This window comes from Vulpes lagopus, chromosome 11, assembly GCF_018345385.1.
Source record: "Vulpes lagopus strain Blue_001 chromosome 11, ASM1834538v1, whole genome shotgun sequence".
Lineage (NCBI taxonomy): Eukaryota > Metazoa > Chordata > Mammalia > Carnivora > Canidae > Vulpes > Vulpes lagopus.
Genome location: NC_054834.1, coordinates 56296542 through 56323051, shown reverse-complemented (window position 1 = coordinate 56323051; position 26510 = coordinate 56296542). Strand labels below are relative to the sequence as shown.

The following is a 26510-nucleotide window of genomic DNA, read 5'->3' as shown; positions in this document are numbered from 1 at the left end:
TGGCTTCCCACCTCATTCAAGTCCAGCACCAACAGCATGAGGTCTCCCTCCCAGAATTCCCACCGGAAGTCTCACCACTGCTCTAAAGGGCGCTAATCAAGTCACGTGAGTATCAATGAACCAATTATTGGCAGCCATGGGAGTGCAACGCACTGGGATTGGCTGAGCCTGTGTCACGTGCTCCCCTCTGGCTTCCCACCTCATTCAAGTCCAGCAGGAACAGCACAAGTCTCCCTCCCAGAATTCCCACCGGAAGTCTCGCCACCACGCTAAAGGACTCTAATGAAGTCACGTGAGTATCAAGGAACCAATCATTGGCGGCCCCGGGAGTGCAACGCACTGATTGGCTGAGCCTGTGTCACGTGCGCCGGGGCGCTCGGCCTTCTAAAATCACGTGACTGAGAAGGGGCCGGGAAAGGGCAGGTGGCCTGGTGACCTGGGTCTGGGCGACCACGGAGCCCGAGTGGCCCCCAAGGTCCAGAGTCAGCGCCTGGGGCTCGGTGACGTGTTTCCCCCTCGGGGGGCGGCCGCTCAGCGGGCCCGTCCGACTCCCGCTCGGCTCTTCCAACAAGTCGCCATAAAGGGGGAAGATGGAGGCCAGCATCAGCCTGTAAAGGGACCACCCCTCGGGGCGGAGAAGGGGAGACCCGGCCATCGCCCTTTCCCCGGGCAGGGCGGCCCCCGGGCCCAGGAAGCCAGGAGCCGAACCCGAGGCCTGGCGGTAAGTCCCTTCTGGCCGAGGACCCGCCGGGCAGAAGCGGCCTCCTCTGCGGCCTCCCCCTCCACCCCCTTGACACACACGGATCCTTTCATGATGCTCCATGGAAACCAGAGATGGAATGAATCAGAGGCGGTCAGTGGGACCATTGTTCTCCCTTGTAAAATAACTGAACCCTTGTTAATGCGTCGCCAGTCTCTAATTTCTCACCGAGAGCTCCCCATTGGTTGGTGACCGTCAACAGGAAATTTGAAACCCCTCAGCCCTCCTTTGTAGGACCGCCTTGTTGGTGGGCAGCTGCAGAGGCCTTGCCATCGCGGAGCTGGTGCCCCGGGCGTGCATGGCGGTGGCAGATAGATGAGCGGTCTGCAGCTGTACGGACAGAACAGCCCCGGAGGGGAAACTGCATTTCTTCAGGAGGCAAGCAGAGGCTCGGAGATGAGGAAAGAAGCGTTTTTAAGTGGGTGGCAGATTTTGCAAGGACGGTCATTTGCAAAATAACTCATGGTTTTACCTGGTGTACAAGCAGCAGGCCCCAAGCTGGGGCTGGAGGAGAATTAAAAAAAAAAAAAAAAAAAATCCCTTAATTTCCCGCCGGCCAGCTGAGTCTGATCCTGCTACTGAGGATCCTGCAGCTTTGGGGGTACAAGGAAATCGCAAGGCAGGGTGGGCTTGAGAGCTGCTCCCAGCTGTGGCTCCTGCCAGTTCCCCGGGGGGAGCCCAGGAAGGCTCCCTGGGAAGGTGAGGAGCTGGGGCTCTGGGGCCGGACTGTCTGGGCCTGAGTCCCGGCTCCCACGCTCACCGGCTGTGGGGCTGTGGAGTCCCCTCACCTTTCTCTGCGGCAGCTACTTCTCTGGAGCGCGCAGGAGTAATAACAGTACCTACCCTAATGGGCTGTTGAGAACGTTAAATAAGTTACTATATGCAAAGTGCATCCGGTGTAAACTCTCCTTATTGTTACTCACTGTAGAGGTAAACAGAGCAGCGTAACAGAACATGATGTATCATCTTCTCTTTTCTGGAGTAATTGATCCCCGGGGTACAGGGCAGCCTCCATGGAGCAGCTGAACCTACACCCAACACCAAGGATCAGATCTGTATTTCCTTAGGGGTCTGGCACCTGTGCTTCCACCAGATAAGGACTCGGAGTCATCACCCTCTTCTGTGGACCTGCCTCTTACTAGGATGATGAGCAACCAAATTCTCTCTGAAACTCTACCCACGGGAGTGTGATCGCAGCCTTTTACCTCGCGGAAGTCTTCATGGCTAACCACAATGGTCAAATAGATAGTTCTCTAAATCTGGCTTATTCTTACTCCTTTAAAATGTAAGCTGTGTGAGGTTGGGGAGCGTGTCCTGCCCGTTGGCCACTGTCTCCCTCTCTAGAAGCAGGCGGGCACTGGATTTGTTTATTGAGGGAATACACGGATGAATGGATGAGATCAGCCTCAACTTTCACTGCAAATGGAGCATCATCAGCCTCATAGTCCCAAGTTAAATTTTGCCCAGTTCCATTTTCTCAGCAGCAACTGCTGCATGGTGCTCAGACCTGCTGGTGCCTCCTGGAGCCTTTGTAGTTTTCCACCCTGTTACACTTGGTGGGGAACCCCCCCAACCCCCTCCGACTTGCCCAGAAAAAAGAAATTAAAGTGTAGTCTAAATCTATTCCAGGGAGAAACAAAAAAGGTCTTCTCCAAATAAAAAATAAAATCAAGCAATATTGTCTATGAAAAGTGAAATAATTGTTCATGCACCAAATGGATTACTGGGACCAAATGGATTACTGGATGCATCCGATGAAAACCTAGGTGTTGTCTTCTAGGTTGATTCTGGGGTCTCGGCACTTTTCACTGCTGTGAGCTGTTTTGCGACATTGTAAGTTGTAGCTCACCCACAGCAATACAAATAATCCTTTTCTGTAGACAAGGGTATGAGTTTTCTACTGCTGTTTAACAAACTACCACAAATTGAACAGCTTCCTATAATAACGTTCATGTAGGATCTTGGATTTTCCGTGGGTCAGGAGTCCAGGTTCAGGTTAGCCGGGTCTTCTGCCCAGGGTTTCTTTTTTTTTTTTTTTTGCCCAGGGTTTCAATGCCCTGACATCCTGAATTCGCCCCGCAGTTAGGGGTCTGAGGTCCCTGCTTTCTTGCTGGCTGGCACTTGTCAGGTTCTAGAGGCCCCTTGCCATTGCCTACCGTGTGGTCTTCCCCAGCTCAGCAGCATGCTTCCCGGAGGTCTCAGAGGCTGGTGGATCTCTCCTACTTCAAATCTCTTCCTTCTAGGAGGGTCCAATAGCCTTTAAGGGTTCGATTAATTAGGTCAGCTCCACTCAGGGATAATCTCTTTTTTGATTAATTCAGAGTCTCAAAGATTTAATTATCTCTGCAAAATCCCTTCACCTTTGTTACCTGCTGTAACTTGATCAGCAGGAGAAATTTATCAGCTCCACAGCCCGCCCAGCCTCAAGGGGAGGGGACCCTATGGGATGTGTGCCCCAGGGGCCAGGCATATCAGGATTCTGCTTACCGAAACAAGCAAGTGAATTTTGAAAATTGTCCCCACCATCCTCCCCGCAGCCAATTTTGCATCTATTTAGCAAATTTGTATCAGCCTCTCTGTGTAGGTACCTGCATTTGAATGCCGCTCCTTTCAATCTGTTCCTTTTTTCTTAACTTTTTTTTTTAAGATTTTTTAATTTATTCATTCATGAGAGACACACAGAGAGAGGTAGAGACACAGGCAGAGGGAGAAGCAGGCTCCAGGGAGGGAGCCAGACGTGGGACTCATCCCCCACCCCGGGATCACGCCCTGAACCAAAGGCAGACACTCAAGTGCTGAGCCACCCACATGTCCCATCAACCTGTTCTATCATCTTACTGGTTCCCTACTTAATGAATAAATTCAGTAAAGTCTTTGGCGTGTGCTCATTATACATCACGATGAACTATGGCTTTACCTTTAAAGTTACTATCCTTTAACATCACTTTAATATTAATAGTTATTTCATAGATTTTCCTAAAAGCAATAGATGCTTTGCTTACTTTTACATGCATAATTAATGAGCTCTTTCTCTTTTCCAGAAATTACCCCAAAGAAGTATTCAAATTGTACCTCTTGGGACCTAATAGTATTTGCTGTTTCGAGAGGATGAGGTTTCTCGCTTTTTCTGATCTCATTTTACATGGCTTAATCCTGGCACCCAGTCCCACCACTACCATTGCCTTAGCATTAAAGATGGGCAGGTAACAGCCTCACCTCACCACGTCTAGGTTGATTTCCTTCTTAGGAACAAGAACTATCAAATAGCCCTACCAACCTTGTCCTGGAATCTTGGGATTTTGCTACTAGGAGGGGCAGAGAGTTTTCTTCTATGTTTAAAATAATGTATCTTTTTCCCATCGGTCTGACACCTTTGTGGGGGGAAAAAGTCAGTAAAATTAGATATTACCTGCCTGTGCTTAGCAGGGTGCCTGGGTTACAGTAAAGGGTAATCCTCTGCTTTCTTTCTAACATACTGTGCCAAGTGAAGAGAGGAAAAACATGAGGGGTTCCCGGGTTCCCTGCCTGTATCCTGGGACCAAACCCCTTGAAGGCAGGGCGAGTCTTTGACACGTGAGTATGACCTGTAGCCCAGTCCTGCCCGCCTTCCTAAGCAAAGCACAAGCTTGCTTCTGCCGGAGAAGCAAATGAAAGCTTAATACCAGCTAAATAATACATAATAGTGGTATCATTATCCTGTCTTCTCCCAGTCTGCTAAGTTTGTAATGCATAAACGCTTATTGGATGAATGAAATCAAACGACATGAACTGTTGTAAAGTGGAAGGAATGATTCTGATTAGTCTGGCAAAGTCCAAGGCCACAGGAACTGTATTCTGCTTCCCTTTCTCCAGTGCAGAGCCAGGCTGGCATTGTGGGCAATCATCACAAAACAATTTTCCTGTCCAAGTTAAAAAGGTGGCCATCCAGCCCTTAGAACTTGCTGCCCTCCTTCCCCATGGCACCTCCCTCTCAAGTTCTGTCTCTCTCTGCCTCTGTCTTCCAAAGCAGAGGCTGCATCGTCATGGCTCTTGCCTCCAAAGCCATTAACAAGTATTGAGCATGTTTCAGCAAGGTGTGTCCTGGAGAGACAGAAAACCCACATGACTGCCTTTATCCATTTTTCATGAGTATGTGGTAAGGATGAAACAACAACCTAATTTAGAAAAAGCATTAAAGAAGAGGCTTAAGATGGGGGAGGAGGGTAGTTTGCAATGTTGAGAAGGCGTTCAAGTGTGAGCAACGCAAATCTTTGCAGTAGCCTCTGAATCCACTGTTACAGGTTACGCTGTCAGCCAGCTGTATTGATTATTTTTGTGTAATTTATTTGTTAAAATTTCTGCTAATGGACACTTCTGAATCATCTTCCGCATTTAATGTACCTAATACCCATTGATCAGGTCATTGGCTTATTGGTTACCTACTTTGCTGCCAAGTGATTCTCTATGATTACTTTCTTCATTACCCATTTTTATTCTAGGAGCAGCTTCTATTGTGTCCCATTACACTAATGGAAATTATTGATATGGAAATTACGAGGCACTGAGCTTAAGAATTTTGATACACAATCATATTATTTTTTCAGGTTGTAGAACTGCTCTTGAATAATTAGCAGTAAATATTGACATGTTAGCGATATTAGTGAATTTACTCAATTCAAAGCAAAAGAACAAGAAACATAGAAAAGAAAGTAAGCAACCAAATATTTTGCATAGCTATGTATATTTTGGTAAAAATAATTATAGTGAGTTTGGTTTTGTGTTTAACACTCCGTGTTAAAAATTCTCTAGCATCCTTAGTTAAATAATACAAGAATGTTTTAGATAATAGTTGCTGTAAATATGCCCATGTTACAGGTAGAAGAGTTAGCCCCAGGTAGCTAATATCTGCAATTATGTTGTCCAATATGGTAGCCATTGGCCACATGTAGCTGTTGAACACTTGAAATATAGCTAGTCTGAACTGAGATATAGCATAATTATAAAATGTACACCAAATTTTGAAGACTTAGTATGAAAAAATGTAAAATATGTCATCAGTGTTTTATTGATCACATGTTGAAATGATAGTATTTTATTTTTTAATTTTTTTATTTTTTTTAATTTTTATTTATTTATGATAGTCACAGAGAGAGAGAGAGGCAGAGACACAGGCAGAGGGAGAAGCAGGCTCCACGCACCGGGAGCCCGACGTGGGACTCGATCCCGGGTCTCCAGGATCACGCCCTGGGCCAAAGGCAGGCGCCAAACCGCTGCACCACCCAGGGATCCCGAAATGATAGTATTTTAAAGAGTCGATAATAAAGTATATTATTTAAATTAATTTCATTTCTTTTTTTTCTCCTTTTTTTTTTTTTTAAGTGTGGCCGCTAGGAAAATTCTAATTACATCTATCTGTTCACATTGTATTTCCATTGGACTACCGTGGCGTAGCCCAGGTCCTAAGTGGGTAGTGTCTAGCTCTTCACTGTCCAATATGGTAGCAAATAGTCATGCAGGACAATGCTCTCCAGATGTAAATTACTCAAAATTAAATATAGAATTCCGCCCTCGGTTGTACCAGTCACATGTCAAATGTTATTGCCATATGTGGCCTGTAGCGACCAGCCATACGTGTCTAGTAGGACAACACAGAGAAGACTTACATCATCCCAGAAAGTTCTATTGGAAATGCTGGCCTAGCACATCGCTAAGCAAGCACTGCCTCTCTGCTAAACCATTGTCCGTTGAGGCTGTGATGAAATCCAATGAGAATAAATGTGTCATATTGAAGATAAAACTGTGTAAATAGTGATAGCATGCAGTTGGCAGTAGGGATTATTAAATATGGGATTCATCCTTGGAAATGTTAAGTGCTGCTCAGGATAGAGCTTCAGACATGATTTTTATCCACTGGGGCAATCACCTAATTTTGATGGATGGAAAAGATAGAAATCGGGTGAAAAGCACTGGAAACCCTTAGGATGCCTTAATAAGTTCTAGTGAACAAGAATTTCTGTTTGAGCTCTACGCGCCTCTTCGTGAGGGGTCTGGTATCCAACATCCAAAGAAGTTAGACTGTGGAACAGGGTCTGTGGCCTAGCAGCCAGATGGCACCTTGCTCTCCTGGGCCTGCTGCCTTCCTGAGGTTGAGAGGGTGATGAGAACTGTGTGTTTAGGAGCTGGGGGGGGGGGGGGTCTGCAGAATGGGGAGGTCACAGACTTTAAGCACTTAAGGGAAAATTTCTATAAAGTTAGGCAAAATTATTCCTAAACTGACACTTTGGGAATCAAAAGCCAAAATTAATTTCTTCAGTCTCTCTCTGCTTTTGGCCGTGACCTTTTTTCCCTGGAACCATTGAAAGCCCAGGTCAGAAGAAGACAGGGAGGGAGTTGTAGGAGTGGATGAGCAAGAGCCTCTCACTTTCTTTCATTGACACTCTCTTTGTCACCATGGTGGGGTGTGTGTGTGTGTTTGAACACATTTGTTTGAACATATACTTGATGAAACTCCTCTGCAGTCTTGTTGCCTTTATGCTGTTTGCCCAGAAGTGAAGACAGCAGGAGAACTACCCCTTGTGAGTACCTGCATGTCATTACTGCACCCATTTTTCAGAGGTGGAAACTGAGCCTCTGAGTGGTTAGTTCCACTGTCCAAGGTCACCAGGTGGTTAGGAGCTAAACCAGAACTTAAGCCCAGGTCTCCCCTGAAGCCAAACTCTTTGCTGTGCCTGTTGGGGCACCTAGGTGGGGCACAGTGGGGTTTCCTGCCACCAGCATGAATATGGGTCTAAATGAGTTAATACCATATATTGCTTCTGAGGCTCAGGATTGAGCCTCTGAGAGTCTCCATGGCCTGGAGTACAGAGGCTAAGAATCCTTGTCACTGATAAATGATCTGCAGGCTCTTAATCCTGATTCCATATTACTCATTTGTAAAGCTGTTGGCATATTTGCACTGAGCAGATTGCTCTCTCTGCCAGCTTAACTTCACATGGCAGTGTGGGATTTTTTTTTCCTTTAAGATTTTATAAAGCTGAGTATAAAATGGGAATGTTTTCATAAACGCTTAAGCATCTTTAGTGAAGCTAATTTATAGAATGTAAATGTTCCTCTCCGGCAATTTAAATCCAAATTCCTCAGCAGTGGGGGGTTGGGGCTGAGAAACAGGAAACTGCTCCATTTCATTGTTCATGCTCAACAATAAAAAATTAAATGGCCTAAAAAGTGCAAGCCAGAGAGTTTTTTGTTTTTTTGTTTTTTTTAGACATTCTTCTGAATCTGAGTGCCGGTGATGAACACAAAAATTGGATGCTTCTCTTCGTTTCTCCCCGCGGGGCCTGACAGCCGCGCCTTACGCCTCTGGGTGACTCACCCTGCGTGACACCGTGCTAGGCACAGACCCAGCACTGTCCTGAAGTCACGTTCTCTGGCAGCTGAGCTCACCACCCTTCCCTTGGAGCGCACCTTGGGCCTGGCGTGACCTGGGAGCCTGGAGCCTGGATTGTGCAAGAGCAGGAGGCCTTTCCTGTAGCGCGGGGCCCAAGTCTGGGGCGAGGCTCCCACGGAGCTACTTTCTGCTCCCGGTTTCTATCCCCATGCTTGTTTTAATGCCTGTTTTTGTTTCCAATTATGAGATGGCATGAAATCTCCCTTCTTTCTTCTACAGACCTGGGTGGTATATAAGTAAGTAGGTATTTAACAGATCAAAAGGGGAAGTCGGGCTCCTGGGTGGCTCAGTGATTGAGCAACTCCCTTTGGCTCAGGTCGTGGTCCCAGGGTCCTGGGATAGAGTCCTGCATCGGGCTCCCTGCAGGGAACCTGCTTCTCCCTCTGCCTGTATCTCTCTCTCTCTCTCTCTCTCTCTCTCTCGGTCTCTCACGAATAAATTTTAAAAAATAAAAATCTTAAAAAAAAATAGGGAAGACTTCTCCTCACTTCTTACCTATGGCTTTAGGACTTCAATCCCTTTGTTTGTCCTTTACCCCCTTCCCCCCTCAAACCCAAATCACAGGAGACCTGCTAAATCCTCTCTGAATGTGATGACTTTTTTTTCTTTGAACTGTGCATAGCTGACACCATCCTAGTCTTCAGACAAAGAGATTATGGACACCGTATAATGGCAGAACCAATACAACAATGAACATTTAAGAAGTACTTTGGTTGTGCCTAGTCCCATGTAATAGACCCTTCATCTCAATTCATCTTAGGACAATCTTGAGACCAGTGCTGTCATCATCATTCCCATTTTACAGGAGACCAGTGCTGTCATCATCATTCCTATTTTGCAGATGAGAAAACCAAGGCTCAGAAAGATTCCTTAACCCGGCCAAGGCCACACAAGTACATGGCATGGCAGGGTGGGCTCCCTGGTCTGTGTCACGCATCTCTCATGTGCCTCATTGGGTGGCAGACCGCACATGATGGCACAGAAAGACATCACTCGGGCTCACCTCCAGGCTTACAGAGACAAAAAGACCAGGTAAATTCAGGGATCTAGCGCATTATGTGACAGAGCTACGGATTTGAGAATCCGTATTGGTCCAGAATAATGGTAGGCTGTGTTGCAGCAACAAATCCCAAAGTAGCAGTGTCTTAGCAGAGTCGATGTTCATTTCTTGCTTGTGCAAAATCCACTGCGGAAGCTCAGGCTGGATGGAGACGTGGTGTGTGTGTAGATGCTTCAGCTGAGAGTCCCAGCTGAGTCCAGCCTCTGTGTCATCCCATCCCAGGCACCGGACACGTGAGGGAAGAAGCCTCTAGATGATTCCTGCTCTTAACATTTCCAGTCACCTCTGGCTCGTCATGTCTTCCTAGATAAGGCCCCAGACACCCAGAAACAAGACAAGCACTGTGTCCTGTATGAAGTTCTGGCCCGCAGAGTGCGGGAGACTTTTAAAGTGCTGTTTTGAGGGCTGTTGTTTATGAAGTGATGGATAACCTCATCACACCTGCTGGATTTGCACATGCTGCGGGCTGTACCTTCCGTTCACTCAACATATATTTGCTGAGCACATCTGAAGAGCCAGACACTATTCTGGGCACACACCAGTGAACAAACAGATAAAGAATCCTGTCTCCATAAGGCCCGTATTTGACAGGGAGAACAGTTGGTTGGGTTTTCCAAAAGATACATGTTTTAGGCATATTTTCTTCAGTCCAAAAGTAATATTCACTTATTCTATAAAACTTGAGAAATACAAAAAATGTTTAGAATATGCAAATGCCCCATAGGAAATGATAATCTTCATGCAGAAATAATGCACACCTTCTATTGTATTATCTTACTCTCTCTCTTTCCAAAACTAGAGTCATACTATTATAGTCAGTTTTATGTCCTACCTCCCCCCTGCTCCCCATTTAGACAGTATTGCAAACTGTCACAGTCGTTTCGGGCTGCTGTAACAAAATACCTGAGTCTGGTAACCTATAAACAACAGACATTTATTTCTCACAGCTCTGGAGGCTGGCAAATCCAAGATCATTTTGCCTGAAGACTCAGTATCTGGTGAACGCCCAGGTCTTGATTTGTAGATGGCAACTCTTTGCTGTATCCTCAGTGTACCCACGGTGGAAGGAGCAAGGGAACTCTCCAGGGTTTCACCGATGCGAGCACTAGTCTCATCCAGGAGGGCTCCACTCTCATGATCTAATCTCCTCCCACAGCCCCTAACTCCTAATACCATCACCTTGGGGTTAGGATTTCCACATGTGAATCTGGGTGGAGGACACACACACTCAGCCCAGAGCACCAACTTTTCTTACTATCATTAAAATACGATTGTTCATCTTGTTTTCCAGGCTGCATATTGTTCCAGGCTGTAGCAATACCAACTATTGAACTATTCTGCAACTGGTCTATGTTTCAGTTGATTTCAGTTTCTCACTGTGGTAAGCAACGTCTTGAAGAACAACCTTGACCACGAATCTTTGTCAGCTTCTCTGATTCGTTGCTTAGAATGTAAGCAGAGAAGTGGGATCACTGGTTCAAAGGGTGTGTGAATGTTTGGGTTCTTAATAAATATTGCCAGATTGCTTTCCAGAATGTCAGCATCCATTTACATCCTCATCTGTATTTTAGGGGATGCCATGTTGATTCTTGTGCCAGTACCCAGTGGTAGAGTGTTTCCGATCTTTGCCAATTTGCTGCAGTAAAGAATGGTATTTCATTTTAAGACTGGCTCACTGTCTCGGTTACTCACTAATATGGGATTTGCCTAAACTTGAGTTTTAATCCCAGCTCTGGCACTTTGTAACAAGGTAGGTAACCTCTGTAAGACTCCATTTTCTTTCTGTCAAATGGTGATACTTATTCTGACTCCTTGGGATCCGGGTGGATTAAATGTGCTCGAGTGTATGAAGTGTTTAGCACTGTGCCTGTCACAGAACAACTGAATGGTAGTTATTATTACGGATGTATCAATTCAGCAATTACCTAACGCATGAAGGGTTCCAGCCTTTTTTTCCTTTCTCTGCGGCTTTAGAGATGAATCTGATCTTGCTCCATTGTATCTCTCTTCCTTCTCCTCTGAAGACAGGGACACCATTCTTTTGGGGTTTTCTGAATTAGAAAGAATGAGAGATGAGAAGGACAGAGAGACACAGTGGCCAAGGGCAGATGACTCAAATCCCAGTGGCTAACAACAAATGTTTCTTCTGCACTTGGGTCTGCTATTGTCTGCAAGCAGGCAGAAGGTGGATGGGCTCAGCTAGGTGGTTTTGTTTCGGACTGTGGGCTCCCTGTGCTTAGCTCTAGGCTTTGTGCTTGATCAGGGGCCTATATGGAATGAGCAGAAAATACCCAGGGCATGCTGTCGCAGTAGATCACGCCAGCAAAAGGGGTCAAGCCAAAACCCCCAGGCAAACTTAAGGTCTCTGCTGCTTTGACATCTGCTAATATTCCATTGGCCAAAGCAAGTCATGTGGCGCAGCCTAACATCAGTAGGGGTGGGAAGTTTCCTGGTCCCATAGTGTGAGAGGGAAGGGAGGGAATGTGTGCTGAATGAATGATCATAATGTTTCCGGGAAATTTCAGGAAGAGCGTGCTGGATAGCGTGCAGTGTATAAAACAGGGAGGAAAGAAGAGATCATGAGACACGCTGGGTATGTGTGAGATGTTACTGGTCAGAATCTTTTTAGTTTCTGAAAGCTTCTGGTTAGAAACTTATAAATTAGTTTCATCTGTTTGGCCTGGGCTTTGTAAATGGCACTTCCCGTGGGACTGGCCCAAGGTACAATGGCTTCCATGGCATCACATACTGGACACAATCACCATCTCTACCGCTGCACCCTATGTCCTTTTTTCTCTTGGGTGTTGTAGATCTTTCAACCGTTTCCTATTTCTTTTCCTCCCTCTAGTAAAAAAGTATGGGTAGTGGCTTCCTAATTGTGACTTACCAAGTCCCCACAGGAAATGTGTCACACATCCCTTCACCATCTCATGTAAAGGAGGGCAGACAGCATGCTTGAGAGACCTTGTTGGACATGAGGGCCCAGGGGCAGAGCGTGAGAGCAGCCTGCTGGGTCTCAGTCATGTCTCAGAAGCTCCAAATTCACTTACAGAACCTTCCAGTGAAATCAAATTGAGGGTGAGCACAGGGCGTGACATTAGGGGGATAAAGCCAGAAGAGCTCTAATGAGAGGAACCATGTCATTTCAGGATCATTATCATCTGAGCAGAAAGTTTCCCCTCACTTCCCTGGAGATCATTCACCTGGAACCTGACAGGAGCCGAATGTCTCTGATCTCCAGCTTTGCTTAGCTCTGCCAATGGCTGGCACATCACACACTCCCAGTGGTAGGAGGGGCTTGTTAATAATTCATCCCAAATTATAATTCTCATTCACTCTATTGGTAGACCAGCTGAACATGGACATAACAGCTTTGCTTCTCTCTAAATGTCATCAGTCTTGAACGTTATCCAAAACATTTTTGTTTTGTTTTAAAGAGAACAGTGCTCTTTAAAAACTCCAAGCCGAGAAGAATGATAGACTGTATCAAGAATTGCACTAAATGATGTGCCTTCAGCCTTGCTAGAGCTGTGACACGGTGCTTCAGTGGCCTCCATACCCACTGGGCTTCCACTGGGATCATGGGCAATATGTGAGCCTTTAAATATGTATGTACATTTGAGTGTTTGGGGGTAGGGAGTGCTCTGTAATCCTGTGTCAAGTCATTAGAGGACATTTTCCAGAATTTTGAAAATCTACAGCCAGATTGGCTATCTTTCTGTATTTCCATAAAAAGAGGGGAGTGTTTATATAAAATCTTCCTTCCCTCCTGTTTCTCCCTCACTCCCCCAATCCCCAAATGGTTGCTCTTTTTTCAATTTTTCTTTCTAGAAGTCTCATTATAAGCAATATTTTCATGTGCTTAAGAGCTTAGACTCAGAAGTTGGATAATGCAGGTTTAAATTTCAGCCATTTCTGTGACCTTTAATAAGATAGTTTACCTTTCCATGTCTCTGTTTCTTCTTCTGAAAATGAGGACATTAATAGGGCCGACCTGTGGAATGTAAGGTCTCTGGTACACAGAGAGCCTCTTTACTTGGCCCATGTGGGATTTGTTCTGTGGATATGGGGTCAGGACCCCTCCCCCTCCCCCTGTCCCTCCCCATCTCCCATCCCTCCTCCTCTCCACCCTGGCTGAGTCCCACCTCCAGCGCCTACTGAGTGTCTCAGTTTATCTGCCTCAGGATCTTTTCCAAAGTGGAGCAACCTGGACATGCAGAGGTTTAAATTCAACTAATGGGAGTCGTCGTCATTCCCTGATGCAGAGGGATAATTTGAGGTGTGGTCTATGTGGACCCCAGAGGGTCCGCAATCTGGACTTGGCCTCGGTTGCCCACAGCACTAACTAGCTCAACAAATGCACCTTTTCATTGACTTTTCTCCAGCTGTTACCATTATTGTCCATCCCCCACTTCTGCTTCCTGGGATCACCTCCCAGTAAACTGCCTGCACCCAAGTCCTTTTCTCAAGCTCTGCTTGGGGGAATCCCAACTAAGAAAGCTCCACAAATAGTTGCTGTTATTGTTCTCATGGAAAAACCTTTCTATTCCTAGGAAAACTAACGTTGGAACCAAAGTTCTAGATGCATGTTGAGACTTTTTTTCTCATCGATATTTTATTTAAAATGAAAGATATGCAAACTGATAAACATTGCCTCATTTCGAGCACATTTGGTAAATCCTATAAAGTACTGGAAACTCATGGAAACTATACTTCTTTTTCTTTCCTGGCACTTCTGAACTCTTGCTTGGAGGAGGAGCTAGGCAGCTGGGGTGATGTGGGAGGTACTCAGGGGACTCAGTGCTATTTGCCAACTAGTCCAGAAGTGTTGTGGGGTTTTTATTATTATTATTTTTTTTTATTCTGACAATTGGCTGTCTATATATTACTGCCTGAATGTCAGTCCTGGTTGTCAAGATTGGCATTAAGTTATCCAAACTCTTTTGCTCAATTCGCTTTTGGTCCTAAATACTGTCATTGGCAGGACAAGCGAGGATGAAGATTCTAGCCAGTGACCATAGAACATCTTTCCCCCTCAATGCAAAGCCAACTGGCTCATACCAGTATCAACTTTGGCTTCATTGGCACCATGCTGTAACAGTCGAGCCAACTGACCTACGTGGACAGCTTCTAGCATTACCATGCTCTGATCTTTTCCCCCTTGGAAATTTTTGTTGTAATTGCTCTGGACTTTTGTTGTGATCAGGCTCGCGGTTATATGGCAGGGAGCTGAACATTGTGGGGAGCTTGGCATACTTCTTAGGATGGGCTAGCATGGGCAAATGTCCTCCTTGCAATTCTCTTTTAAATTCAATCCCTCTCTGGCTTGGCCACAAAGGCACACGCATTGCCAAGGTGACTTTATTATGTGTATCCTGGAGTATATTCCCTTTTGAGTATGTAGCTCCATTTCCTGGAATTATTATTTCTGGTAAGATTGGGATTGATTTCTGGCTACCTATTATTTTTCCAGCTGAAATGTTTTATTCTTCACTTTGCCCTTTCATGAGCTTTGTGAAAACACCCGTTTTCCTCTCAGAAGGTCGCGTTAGAGGGTGTTACTGCTCTCAGCCTCTCCTTCTTCCAGGCCATGGTTATATACAAGAACAGAGATGGGTTGCAGGTCTGATGTTATTGACTTAGGACTTTACACTTACAACTGGATTGTTCTAAGCTTTTGTTTCCTCAACTGTAAAGTGGGAATAAAGATAGGATAAAAGTGATCATGCAAATCGAAGTATGAAAGCAATCTAAGGTATTCTTTTATTCAGTAAATATGGAAAGGACTCTCACTGTATTAACCATAGTTCCCAGCCTTATGCAGCTATGATTCAGTGGGGGAAAGAACACATAGGCAATCTTAATGGGCAATTATGATCAAAATCATAAATCCTACAAACAGGGATAAATACACAGTGTTACTTGAGCCCATGGGAAGGAGGCTTAACTCAATCTTGAAGCCTCATGGAGGGCTTCTTGAAAAAGACAGGAAAATTAGGAGTTATCAATAGTAATATTTAGTTATAATTAGTAGGGTACTTACTATGTGCCAAGTACAATGCTAAGCGCTACTTTATTTAGATTTCACAATTATGCCTATCTCATAGGGGTCTTAACCTCCATTTTATATTTGAAGAAACCAGCTCAGAAAGGTTAAATAAATTGGCCAAGGACACACAGTTAAGTGGCATGGTCAGATTTTTGAATTTAAGTTTGATTCTAGAGCCCTTGTTTTATTTTTATTTTATATATTTTATTCCAATTTAAGAACCCTTGCTTTTAACAAAACAAATTATGCAAATCTGTTCATGCGATGGCCCTGCCTAAAGTCCACCATTTGTGATTTCCTAATGCTACCATGACCTTCCCATGACCAAAAGTCTCCTACCCACTCCTCTAGTCTCACCTTACACCCCCTTTCTCTGCCCCGACCCCCAAGACAGTTAGCCTCAGCAGCAGCTCATACAGAATGGACTCAGCTAAGTCTGAGATTGTCCTGTGGGCAATGGTGGCCATGGAGGTTCCCAGCGGATTGAGAAGGAGCAAGACAAGATCTGGAAAGTTAAGAGAGAGTTGAAGCACCCCAGACACAGGGATTGGGGATCTCAGGGAAGGGAGAGGTAGGAGGGAAAGAGAAGGAGTGAATTGGATTGAAGAGACATTCAATAGATAGAATATGCAAATCGGGGTAACTGATCACAGTGGGGATCCATGCAGATTTCTGGCTTGAACAACAAGGCAGAAAGTCTTAGCTATGTTTCAGGAGCTATGATTAATGCTTGACAGAAGCAAATAATACAGCAGTTCTATTGTGTTTTCATTATATGTATGCTGAAGGGTCCTGGAAATTGTAAACATTTCCCTTCCTGGTCTTTTTTATTTTTTCTTTTTAAGATTTTATTTATTTAATCATGAGAGAGAGGGGCAGAAGGAGAAGCGGGCTCCCTGTGAGGAGCCGGATGTGGGACTCGATCCCAGGACCCCGGTATCAGGGCCTGAGCCAAAGGCAGACGCTCAACCACTGAGCCACCCAGGGGTCACCACCACCATTCCTGGTTTCTTTTGGTTTCTTTTCTTCCACACTGGGTGGGGGAATTCGCTGAAAACTCTGCAAAAAAAAAAAAGGTTCCTTTTTCTCTACCCCCAGCCTCCATCCCACAAGTTGAACTACAAACCCACACAGTGGCAGCTCCAGATTAGGCAATCAAACAGCTCTCAAAATTAAGCTTTAAAACATTAAAATCAATCAAGCCCTAAGAATCTAGCTCAAAATGAAGAGGTGTTTAAAAGAAGTAGGCTGAGGTGCTCTGAGAAAAACAACTTATATTATTAAAGCAGAGTTTTCACAGTGCGGGGAAAAATGTTCCAATAACGTCCGATTAAAAATGTAAATCTATTTATGTTCCAGATGGGTTTTTTGAGTGCTCTTATTAAAATCCACTGCTTACCTGTTTGTCTTATGAAAGACAGTTAGTTACTTGGGGAAGGTAATCAGACCTGGGCATACTAGAATCATTTTCTCGCATTTGTCACTGAGTGAATATCTCCTGTGACTTTTGGCTTGTTAATTAATTACTATATAAATTTCCCTACTGAAAATGGAGATCTTATTCAGTGTTGGGTTCTTTTCAGAATTCAAGTGTCAAATGTTCATGTCGCTTTGAAGATGGTTTCTCTGTTCTCTCTTCATTTCTTCCCTTCTCTTCTTGATCCTGTGGTACATTTGTCATACTGATACTATGACATTACCCTCACTTTTCTATCAATTGACTTGGATGCCTAGAATATAAGGTCAACAGGGTTTGGAGGCAGTATTAGTCAGATGGAGAAACTGGAAAGAAAGTAATGCTTCCTAAGTGAGTGATCTTCAAGTGGATTTATAGTCAACTGTGACATAAGGAACACTGCTGGGGTCATATGTTCATTTACCAAAGAAAATAGTGTCTCAAAAAAAAAAAAAAAAAAAAAGAAAGAAAGAAAAAAGAAAAGAAAATAGTACCTCTATCAGCACTGTTCAAAAGAAGTATGTTGTGAACCTCAAATGCAAGTCGTATATGAAGTTAAAATTTTTCCAGGAGCCACATTAAAAAAGCAGAAACCAGTGGAGTTAATGTTAATATTATTTTACTTACTTCTGTATATCTAGATATTACATCTACACATATGATCCACGTTAATCTTATGGAGATCGTTTACATTCTTTTTTGTACTGTTTGAAATCTAGTTTTCATTTTATACTTTGAGATGTAATTCAGAACAGCCACATTTCAAGCCCTCAATGTAGCTGTACATAGCCAATTGTAGCTGGCGGCTACTATGTTGGACACTGTAGATCTCTATATTCCAATGACAGTTTTTCCACTCAAGTTAATAGGCGAAGAGTCAGCTTATACGTTTAATGGATCCACCTTCTCCCCCGCCCACTTCCTAACTGAGAAAGAAAAAAAAAAATGTGCTTGCTATGAAAACTGGCAAAATGGCCCTGATGATAAATTGCAGGTTAAATTCATTTTCATATAACTGTTTCTTGGTTACAGGACTGGTCACAAGTGAAAAATCACCCTTTTTAGAGTATAGACAACTTCATTCAAGGGGCAGTAAAACTGAGGCATTAAAATAAATAACAAGCCACAAGTTGTTGGTTTTTTTTTTTTTAATGGGTAAAAATTTCATCCTTTCTGATGATGCAACATTTTCATTAGTAAATGTCAGTAGATCTCTCTTCTTGTAAGCTAGTGACTATATTAAACATGAATTACAAGAATTCTGTTGGTTCCCAGCAGGCTTTTTCTGTAGATTAGTCTGGTAATTTAAAAAAATGAATATATATACATACATATATATGTGTGTATATATATATATATATATACACATTTGGCAGCACTGGATGACTTTAATTTCTAGTTGAGCGAACTCCTCTGCTCAGCATTTGGGGGGTGGGAAACTACAATAATTAGATGCATCCAAAAAAGTTCTCTAAGAGTTGAATTGTATCACATAATGAATCAACTTCTATTTGATGTGCTGGGCATCTTTACCTTTCTAGCTCTAAACCCGTGAATGCAGTATCTTTCAAGCTGCAAACACATTCTGGGTTTTATGAATTGGGGATTTTTTTGTTGTCGTTGTTATAGAAGGCAGGAAGGTTCAGTGTGGTGTTTGTGGAAATTCTTTGGAATCAAAAGGATCTGGCTTTGAATCTCAGTCTTCCCTGGGTTATTTTGGGCCAGTCACTTGGATTCTCGGGGCCTCATATTCCCCATCTGTGCAAAGAGGATTATAATATCTAACTCAGAGGTTGTTGTGAAGATAAATGTGATCATAAATGTACGATGTTGGAAACAGACACTTGATTAGTGGTGGTTCTCTCACACTGCCTTCCTCAGACTACCAGGTGAGAGGCAACGATGTTAAGTGTTCACGGACTTGGTGTTTATGGTGGTTGAGCTGTCAGCTGGAGCTGTGGTCTCATCTGAAGGCTTGACTAGGGGAAGATCTTCTATACTCACTTACGTCATTATTGGCAAGATTTAGTTCTTTCTAAAGACTGATGGACTGATGGGTTCAGGGCCTTAATTCGTCATTGGGTGTTGGCTGAAGGTCTTTACAGTTCCCGGCCACTTGAACCTGTCCATAAGGCAGGTAACAAAAAGGCAGCTGGTAAGCAAGAGGGGGAGAGGAAGAGAGAGACAGATAGAAGGTAGGGGTGGAAAATGGGATCCCAAGTGTTCTTGTAACCTAATTTTGGAAATACCATCCCATACATTTGGCAGTATTCTATTTGCTAGAACTGAGTCACTAGGTCCAGCAGTACCCAAAGGAGGGGATGAGCCAAGAGTGCAAATAGGAGGAAGTGGGATCATTAGGGATCATCTGAGAGGTTGCCTACCACAGAATTTTGCAGCTTTCACTTTCGCATTTCCTGGTATTACTTCCCCCTCACACGGAGGTCCTAGGTCAGAAGAACTGAAGAAATCAGAGCTCTGACCTAGGAGCCCTCGTAAATGCTTCCCATAACCCTTATGATACCAGGTATTATACTACACGGTCGTTGCTCGGTTTGACATGTGTCCACCTCCCCAATTAGACCATGAGCTCCATGAAGACAGAGACGTGGTTTTGCTCACTGCAGCAATCCAGAGCCTTGAGCAGTGCTTGCCACAGAGCCAGTTCTCAATCAATGTTTGCCAGATGACTAAGGGAATGCGTAAGGGTCCTTTTGCTTCAGACAAGTGCTCTAGGAGGCAGGTGCGACTATTATGCCCATTTCTCAGGCCATTGAGGCTCTAATAAAGTGACTCTCTCAGCCTCACAGAGCTAGTAGATAGTGGGACCTAAGAGTTCAGGTGTATCAAACCACCTTGAAGCCTATTCCCTCAGTCACTTGACTCTGTGGTCTCCTGATTGTATGTTGGGGTTAGTGTGTGTGTATGTTGTGTGTGTGTGTGTGGTGTCTTTTTGAAGAGAAAAAGTGTCTTCTTTGGCCACAGAGTCTCTCAGTAGGTAGCTTCCACCAGCTACTCCAGTCCAGAGTGGAGCAAGCCTTCCTTGGCTGCATCCTCAAGTGAATTTCTGTGCTCCTCACATACAAGAGAGAAGAAGGGAAATCACAAGAAGGAAAGGGGGGAGCACTGAACAGGGATATGGATCCCCTGTGAAAGTGCACTGCGGACGGGACTCCGGAAGTAGAGCTTCTTCTGTTACCCCTCTGCCTGGTTTTCACGAAGCTTAATGAAGCAAATGCCTCCTTGTTTGCCATAAACTCCCTGTAAATAGTTTTTTCTTAGTCCTTTTACTAGTTCTGTCTCTTTACACCTCCAGATGGTTCCAACTCTTCTTCAGGTGTGAAATGGTCTTTTTGAACTTTGAAAGGCCTGAATCTTAGATGCTTTGGAAGAAAGGTAATGATGATGACAATAATGGAAAAGCAAACCATGGTAACAACCCAACTAACATTTATTGAGTGCTTCCTATGTACTAGGCCAAGTTCTAAGTGTTTTCCATGTATTCATTTCCAACATCCTATAAAACCATGAAGTCAGTCCCACAGATGATCTTCAAGGCAGATATACTAGTTCTCTATTGCCACGGAGTGACTTACCCTGAAAGTAGTAGCTTATAGCAACAATACACTCTATGATCTCTGATGGCTTCTGTGGATCAAGAATTTGGGAGTGGCTGGGTGGCTCCAACTCAGGATTTCTCGTGAAGACTGCTTTCATCTGAAAATGGCTCTAGAGGCTTGAACCATTCCCAGATGGTTCATTCCAATGGCTGGTAAGCTGGCAGGAAGCTGAGTTCCTCCTCATGTGGCCTGAATCATAGGGCTGCTTGAGTGTCCTCACCACATGGTGGCTGGCTTCCCCAGAGCAAGGGATCTAAGACACAAGGAAGAAATGCTATGATCACTGTGACCCAGCCTTAGAAGTCACCCAGTGTCATTTCCACAATATCCATAGGTTGTAGAGGCCATTCTCTGTGGGTGGCGACTGTACAGCTCATAGATACCAGAAGGCAAGGATCTTGGAGATCCATCTTGGAGACTGGCCACCTCAGCAGCTACCTTGTGATATGAACCCAAACCACAGACTACCTTTTCTCAAGCAACTACTATGTGCAAGGCACCATGCCAAAGAGTTAACATACATTATCTCATTTCATCTTGAAAGCAGTCCTAAGATTCAAGTGTTTGTACTGTGCCTGTTTTACCTACAAGGAAATGGAGGCTCAGAGAGGCTAATAACCTGCCCAAGGTCACAGAGCTAGTGTGTGACAGGTGGAAAGAGCACTGGAGCACATCCCAGCCACCAGAGCTCATGCCTAGCTTGTGCTGTTCTACCTGTGGCGTTGCTGGGACTGCCATGTGGCGTGATGAAAACATGTAGGGAGCTATAGAGCGTTATACCATGACCACAGAGGGACCAAATCCCTTTGTCCCTCTGTCAGCAGTGGGGGGGCCATGTGGGAAGCACACATCTAAGGACAGAGTACATCACTTAGTAAATAAGTGACAAATGCAATGTGGTTTTGCTTTTTATTAAACCAACTGTGAAAAAGACTTGCAACTGGCTCTCTGTGACCTGAACAATTAGCATTAGAGCCTATCATGTTTCCCGGAAGCAGAATGCCCTGTGTTTTTGATGGGATTCTAAGGAACCAGGAATGAGGAGAGTAATGAACTGTAAAGATTGGATTCACCTCCTGCCCGGCATAGGAGGCGAGGAGGTTTGGAATGCTTCAGTATAAAAAAAATTGAAGTTAAAGAAAGCTTTGCATTTGTTCAGATCATTTTAAGGACATTAATACATTTAAAAGAAAGAGAGAGAGAGAGAGAGAGAGAGAGAGAGAGAGAGACATGTGGAGAGTGAGCCAGGTACACTAAATCATTCCTAAATTGAACTTCATGTGCCCAAAGGAACCTAACGAAACAAGAATGTTGTTTCGGGTCAGATGGGTTCTTCTATAAGGGGTCAGATCCATTGTTCTTCTATATTCCTAATGTTCGAAGGCAAATGAGCAGCTGACAAATTATTTGCCTTCTTGGGTATCACTCTCAAAGGCTAGGGGCTTCCTGGAAAAATGCACATACCCACCTCTACCTGAAGTCTTATACACAATTTTAGGAACTTAATTTATTTTTATTTTTTTCAAAAGATTTTATTCATTCATGAGAGACACAGAGGGAGAGGCAGAGACATAGGCAGAGGGAGAAGCAGGCTCCACGCAGGGAGCCCGGTGTGGGACTCGATCCCTGGACTCCAGGATCACACTTTGAGCTGAAGGCAGACGCTCAACCACTGAGCCACCCAGGCGTCCCCAATTTTCGGAACTTTAAAGTTCCCTAATGCTCTCTAGTGTTCACGGATCCCAGGATGTAATCCCTGAATGCTGAATGTTTTCTGGTACTTGCTAAACTTTCCTACATCACATTTTCTCATTACTTTGAATTGTCATTGGTATTTCTAAACTTTGACCTGATCCACTTTGGCTTTTTAGTTTCCAGACTAGAATTGACAATTAAAAAGTCACTGAGGGTGGCCCCGGGTGGCTCAGTGGTTTAGCGCCGCCTTCAGCCCAGGGCCTGACCCTGGAGACATCGAGTCCCACGTCGGGCTCCCTGCATGGAGCCTGCTTCTCCCTCTGCCTCTGTCTCTCATGAATAAATAAATAAAATCTAAAAAAAAAAAAAAAGTCACTGAATCTCAGCATCCTGGAGCTTGCCTCCAGTGAGTCCCCAGTGTGATGTGGGCATCCCAGCCACAATCTCCCTGACTAGTCATCCCAGCACCTACACCCTCTGGACTCCTCCAAACAGGTAGGACCTATCTACATTATAATTCAACCTTTTTAGGTGTGGCTTTTAGGGATGCAGTTGCATACGTTTTTGACAGACACATAAGGTCGCCCTGTGCCACTTGCCCTCCTCTCTTTCCCACACACCCAGCCCTTGGTAACTACTGATGTGATTTTGGCCCTATGGTTTAGCTTCCTTCCTCCTTCCAGGTCTTGTAAATGGAATCAGACAGAATATCCCCTTTGGGGCTGGAGTCTTTCTCTTAGCATGCTTTTTAATATTCATTCGTGTTGTTCCATTAAATGATATAATACAATTTGCTTATCCATTCACCAGTTGATGGGCACATGTGTTATTTCCAGTTTCTGGCAATTATGTTGGTTTTTTTCTTTCAGGGGGAGGTGAGCTTTTTGGGGCAGCAGAACTACTCTGCATCCTGATTACCGGGAGGCAGGCCCGCGGTGCGCACTGATTGTGCAAACACAACTTTACACATTTGGGGGTGGGGTGAAGGATGGAGAGTTGGGCACAGAAGTGCCACTACATTCTCCTGCCGTCTAAATCCTTTGGCGGGCAGCCGGGTGGCTCAGCAGTTTAGCACCTGCCTTCAGCCCAGGGCATGATCCTGGAGTCCTGGGATCGAGTCCCATGTAGGGCTCCCTGCGTGGAGCCTGCTTCTCCCTCTGGCTGTGTCCCTGCCTCTCTCTCTGTCTCTATGTCTCTCATGAATAATAAAAATCTTAAATAAATAAATAAATAAATAAATAAATTCTTTGGCAGTTTTCACCAGCGCTTCTTGGAGCTCCAACTGCATAGGAGCAGCTGTTCACTCTGCATCTGGGCGTGAGCCTTTATATATATATATTTTTTCCTTTTTTTTTCTTTTCCTTGAATCGGGGGCCCCCGTGTTCCACGGGTATGGGTATTGGAGATCCAGATGAAGTCAGTCCCTTAAAGGTGTTAGCATCCCTCCTCCGCGTGGGGTTCTCAGAATCACAGAAGAGGAGCCCCGCGGAGTCCCGGCCCGCGTGCCCCGCACCCCCAAGGGACCCTACCGGGGTTTGAGCAGAGCCCTGGCCGCGGGGTCCCCGTCTTGCCACCGAGGACAAACCGCCTGTTTCCTCGTGACACGTGGCCCTTCCTTCCAAACTTTTTCTGTCCCTCCCTGGGGTAAAGTGATGCTGGAGCTGAGGCAAAGAAGCCCCGCGTCGGGGGGGCGCGCGGCCAGGGTGCAGGCGCCGCGGCGGCCGGAGCAGGAGGAGGGAGACCCGGGCGGCGCGGGGCGGGGCGGGGCGGGGCGGGGCGGGCCCGCGGGGGGCGGGGCGGGGCGGGGCGGCGGGGGCGGGGCGGCGCGGCGGCCGCGGGGGCAGCGACGGCGCCGGGCGGCGGGAGCGGCGGGAGGGCGGCCGCGCCATGTGGCTGCTGGGGCCGCTGTGCCTGCTGCTGAGCAGCGCGGCGGGTGAGTCGGGGCGCGGGGCGCGGGGCGCGGGGCGGGCGGGGGGCCGGGGCCGGGGCCGGGGGCGGGCGGGGGGCGGGCGGCGGGGGCGCGCCGCCCCATTGTGTGCGCGTGCGGCGCCGGGTGCGGAGCGGGGCGCGGGCGGGGCTTTGTGTGCAGCCCGGCTCCGAGCGCGGCCCCGATTGGGCGTCGCTCCAGCGCGTGTGTGCAAGTGCGCGTGTGGGGGGCGGGGGGACGGAGCTCTCCCGGATCCCCCCACCCCGGCTCCCCCCCTGCTGCTCCTCCTGCTGCTCCCCCCCAGGTCTCCCTCCTGCTGCTCCTCCTGCTGCTCCCCCCCAGGTCTCCCCCCTGCTGCTCCTCCTGCTGCTCCCCCCCAGGTCTCCCTCCTGCTGCTCCCCCCCAGGTCTCCCTCCTGCTTCTCCCCCCCGCCCCCCCCCCCCCCCCCCCCCCGTCTCCCTCCTGTTGCTCCTCCTCCTGCTGCTCCCCCCCAGGTCTCCCTCCTGCTGCTACTCCTGCTGCTCCCCCCCCAGGTCTCCCTCCTGCTGCTCCTCCTGCTGCTCCCCCCCAGGTCTCCCTCCTGCTGCTCCTCCTGCTGCTCCCCCCCAGGTCTCCCTCCTGCTTCTCCCCCCCGCCCCCCCCCCCCCCCCGTCTCCCTCCTGTTGCTCCTCCTCCTGCTGCTCCCCCCCCAGGTCTCCCTCCTGCTCCTCCTCCTGCTTCTCCCCCTGCTTCCCCCCCCTCCTGTTGCTCCTCCTGCTGCTCCTCCTCCTGCTCCCCTCTCCGTCTCCCCCTGCTGCTCCTGCTGCACCCCCCCCCCCCCCGTCTCCCCCTTGCTGCTCCTCCTCCCCCCTCCATCTCCTCCCCCAGGTCTCCCTCCTGCTGCTCCTCCTGCTCCCCCCCCCCCCCCGTCTCCCCCCTTCTGCTCCTCCTGCTCCCCCCTCCGTCTCCTCCCCCAAGTCTCCCTCCTGCTGCTCCTCCTGCTCCCCCCCATCTCCCCCCTTCTGCTCCTCCTGCTCCCCCCTCCGTCTCCTCCCCCAGGTCTCCCTCCTGCTGCTCCTCCTGCTCCCCCCCGTCTCCCCCCTGCTGCTCCTCCTGCCCCCCCCCCCCCCAGTCTCCCCCTTGCTGTTCCTCATGCTCCCCCCCATCTCCCCCCTTCTGCTCCTCCTGCTCCCCCCTCCGTCTCCTCCCCCAGGTCTCCCTCCTGCTGCTCCTCCTGCTCCCCCCGTCTCCCCCCTGCTGCTTCTCCTGCCCCCCCCCCCCCCCGTCTCCCCCTTGCTGTTCCTCCTGCTCCCCCCCATCTCCCCCCTTCTGCTCCTCCTGCTCCCCCCTCCGTCTCCTCCCCCAGGTCTCCCTCCTGCTGCTCCTCCTGCTCCTCCCCCCCCCCTCCCCCTTGCTGCTCCTCCTGCTCCCCCCGTCTCCCCCTGCTGCTCCTCCTGCCCACCCCTGTCTTATAGCCCCGTGCCTCAGTTTCCCCCCTGGACGTCAGGCGCTTCTCTACTCCTTCCTGGGGTCGGTGTCTGCCTTGGAGAGACAAGCAGGGCCAGACCCGGGGTCATGGATCTTTCCCACCCACCCCGGGAGCAGCGCGGTTACCACCGCCCCTCCCGGTCCCTGCGGCTGGAGGCCCCCTGAAGCAGGCATCGCGGTGGGCATCGCGTGCGGTGCATCCTGAGGTCCTGGGGAGCGGCAAGTGTCCTTGTTTCCTGACGGCGTGCTGGCTCCTGGAACTTTTCTGCTGATGTGGGCACGCTCCAGATTCGGGCCCAAGAGCCCTTCCTCCTCTGCCCCAGCCCGACGGCCACAGCTGTCAGCCGCCCTCCGCCCCCTGACGTTTACTTCTGGGCAGCTGATGCCCAGAAAGTGGGGGACAGGGCCCGAGGAACTTCCTGCAGCAGAAGCCTGCTGGCCTGACGCTCGTGCTCCGCACTATCCAGCTCATGCCCGATTTCCCCAAATGCCTGTACCTGTTCGCTGTGGAGGTGTCTGCGCTGCTGTGTTTGCTGGGAAGTTGAGGCTCACTTCATTCGGAGCCACCCCCCTTCCCCATGTGCATTTGGAAAGAGAGACCTCCCACCTTCCTTGACTTCCCGTCCTGGCCACCCTCAGAGGGCACCCTGCAGCCTTTCCCACCTCTCAGACCCATGACATCATCCCCACTCCTGGAGACCCCACCTTTATGTGGCTTTGCTGTGCCTTCCCGCCACCCTGGGATGGGGGTGGCTGCTGTGGGTTTTGGCCACGTCTGGGGGAGAGTGTCTTGTTTCTCCTGGGCCAGCAGGCTGCTCCAGGGAGGGGGCCCGAGGGGGCACTGGCGGCTACAGGTGGGTGGGAGTGATGAGGCGGGGCTGTTAGCAGGGGCAGCTTTCCTGGCATCTCACACACGAAGCCCTGCCTGGGTTCGTGTGCTCCACGTGCAGAGCTGCGACATGCCCGGTGATGACCCCCAAGCAGGACCAGTCTGGAAGCTGGTTCTCGTGGGTGTCCTCAGAGTTGCTCGTGGCTCAGTGGAAAATTAAC

The 26510-nt window shown here is 47.5% G+C and overlaps 1 protein-coding gene across 2 annotated transcripts in view; it reads left to right on the top strand.

Annotated features, from left to right (window-relative positions):
* The first annotated feature begins 23882 nt into the window (after positions 1 to 23882).
* The window catches only part of LDLRAD3 (low density lipoprotein receptor class A domain containing 3), a 228793-nt gene continuing 226165 nt past the window's right edge, over positions 23883 to 26510 (top strand). Inside the window, exon 1 of one of the 2 annotated variants that reach the window (XM_041773225.1) lies at positions 23883 to 23999. Coding sequence is in view for 1 of the 2 variants with exons in the window: in XM_041773226.1 (XP_041629160.1) it covers positions 23954 to 23999 (46 nt within the window). In the remaining variant the exon portion in view is untranslated. The remainder of the gene's footprint in view (positions 24000 to 26510) is intronic. The other variant, XM_041773226.1, reaches the window with a different exon arrangement.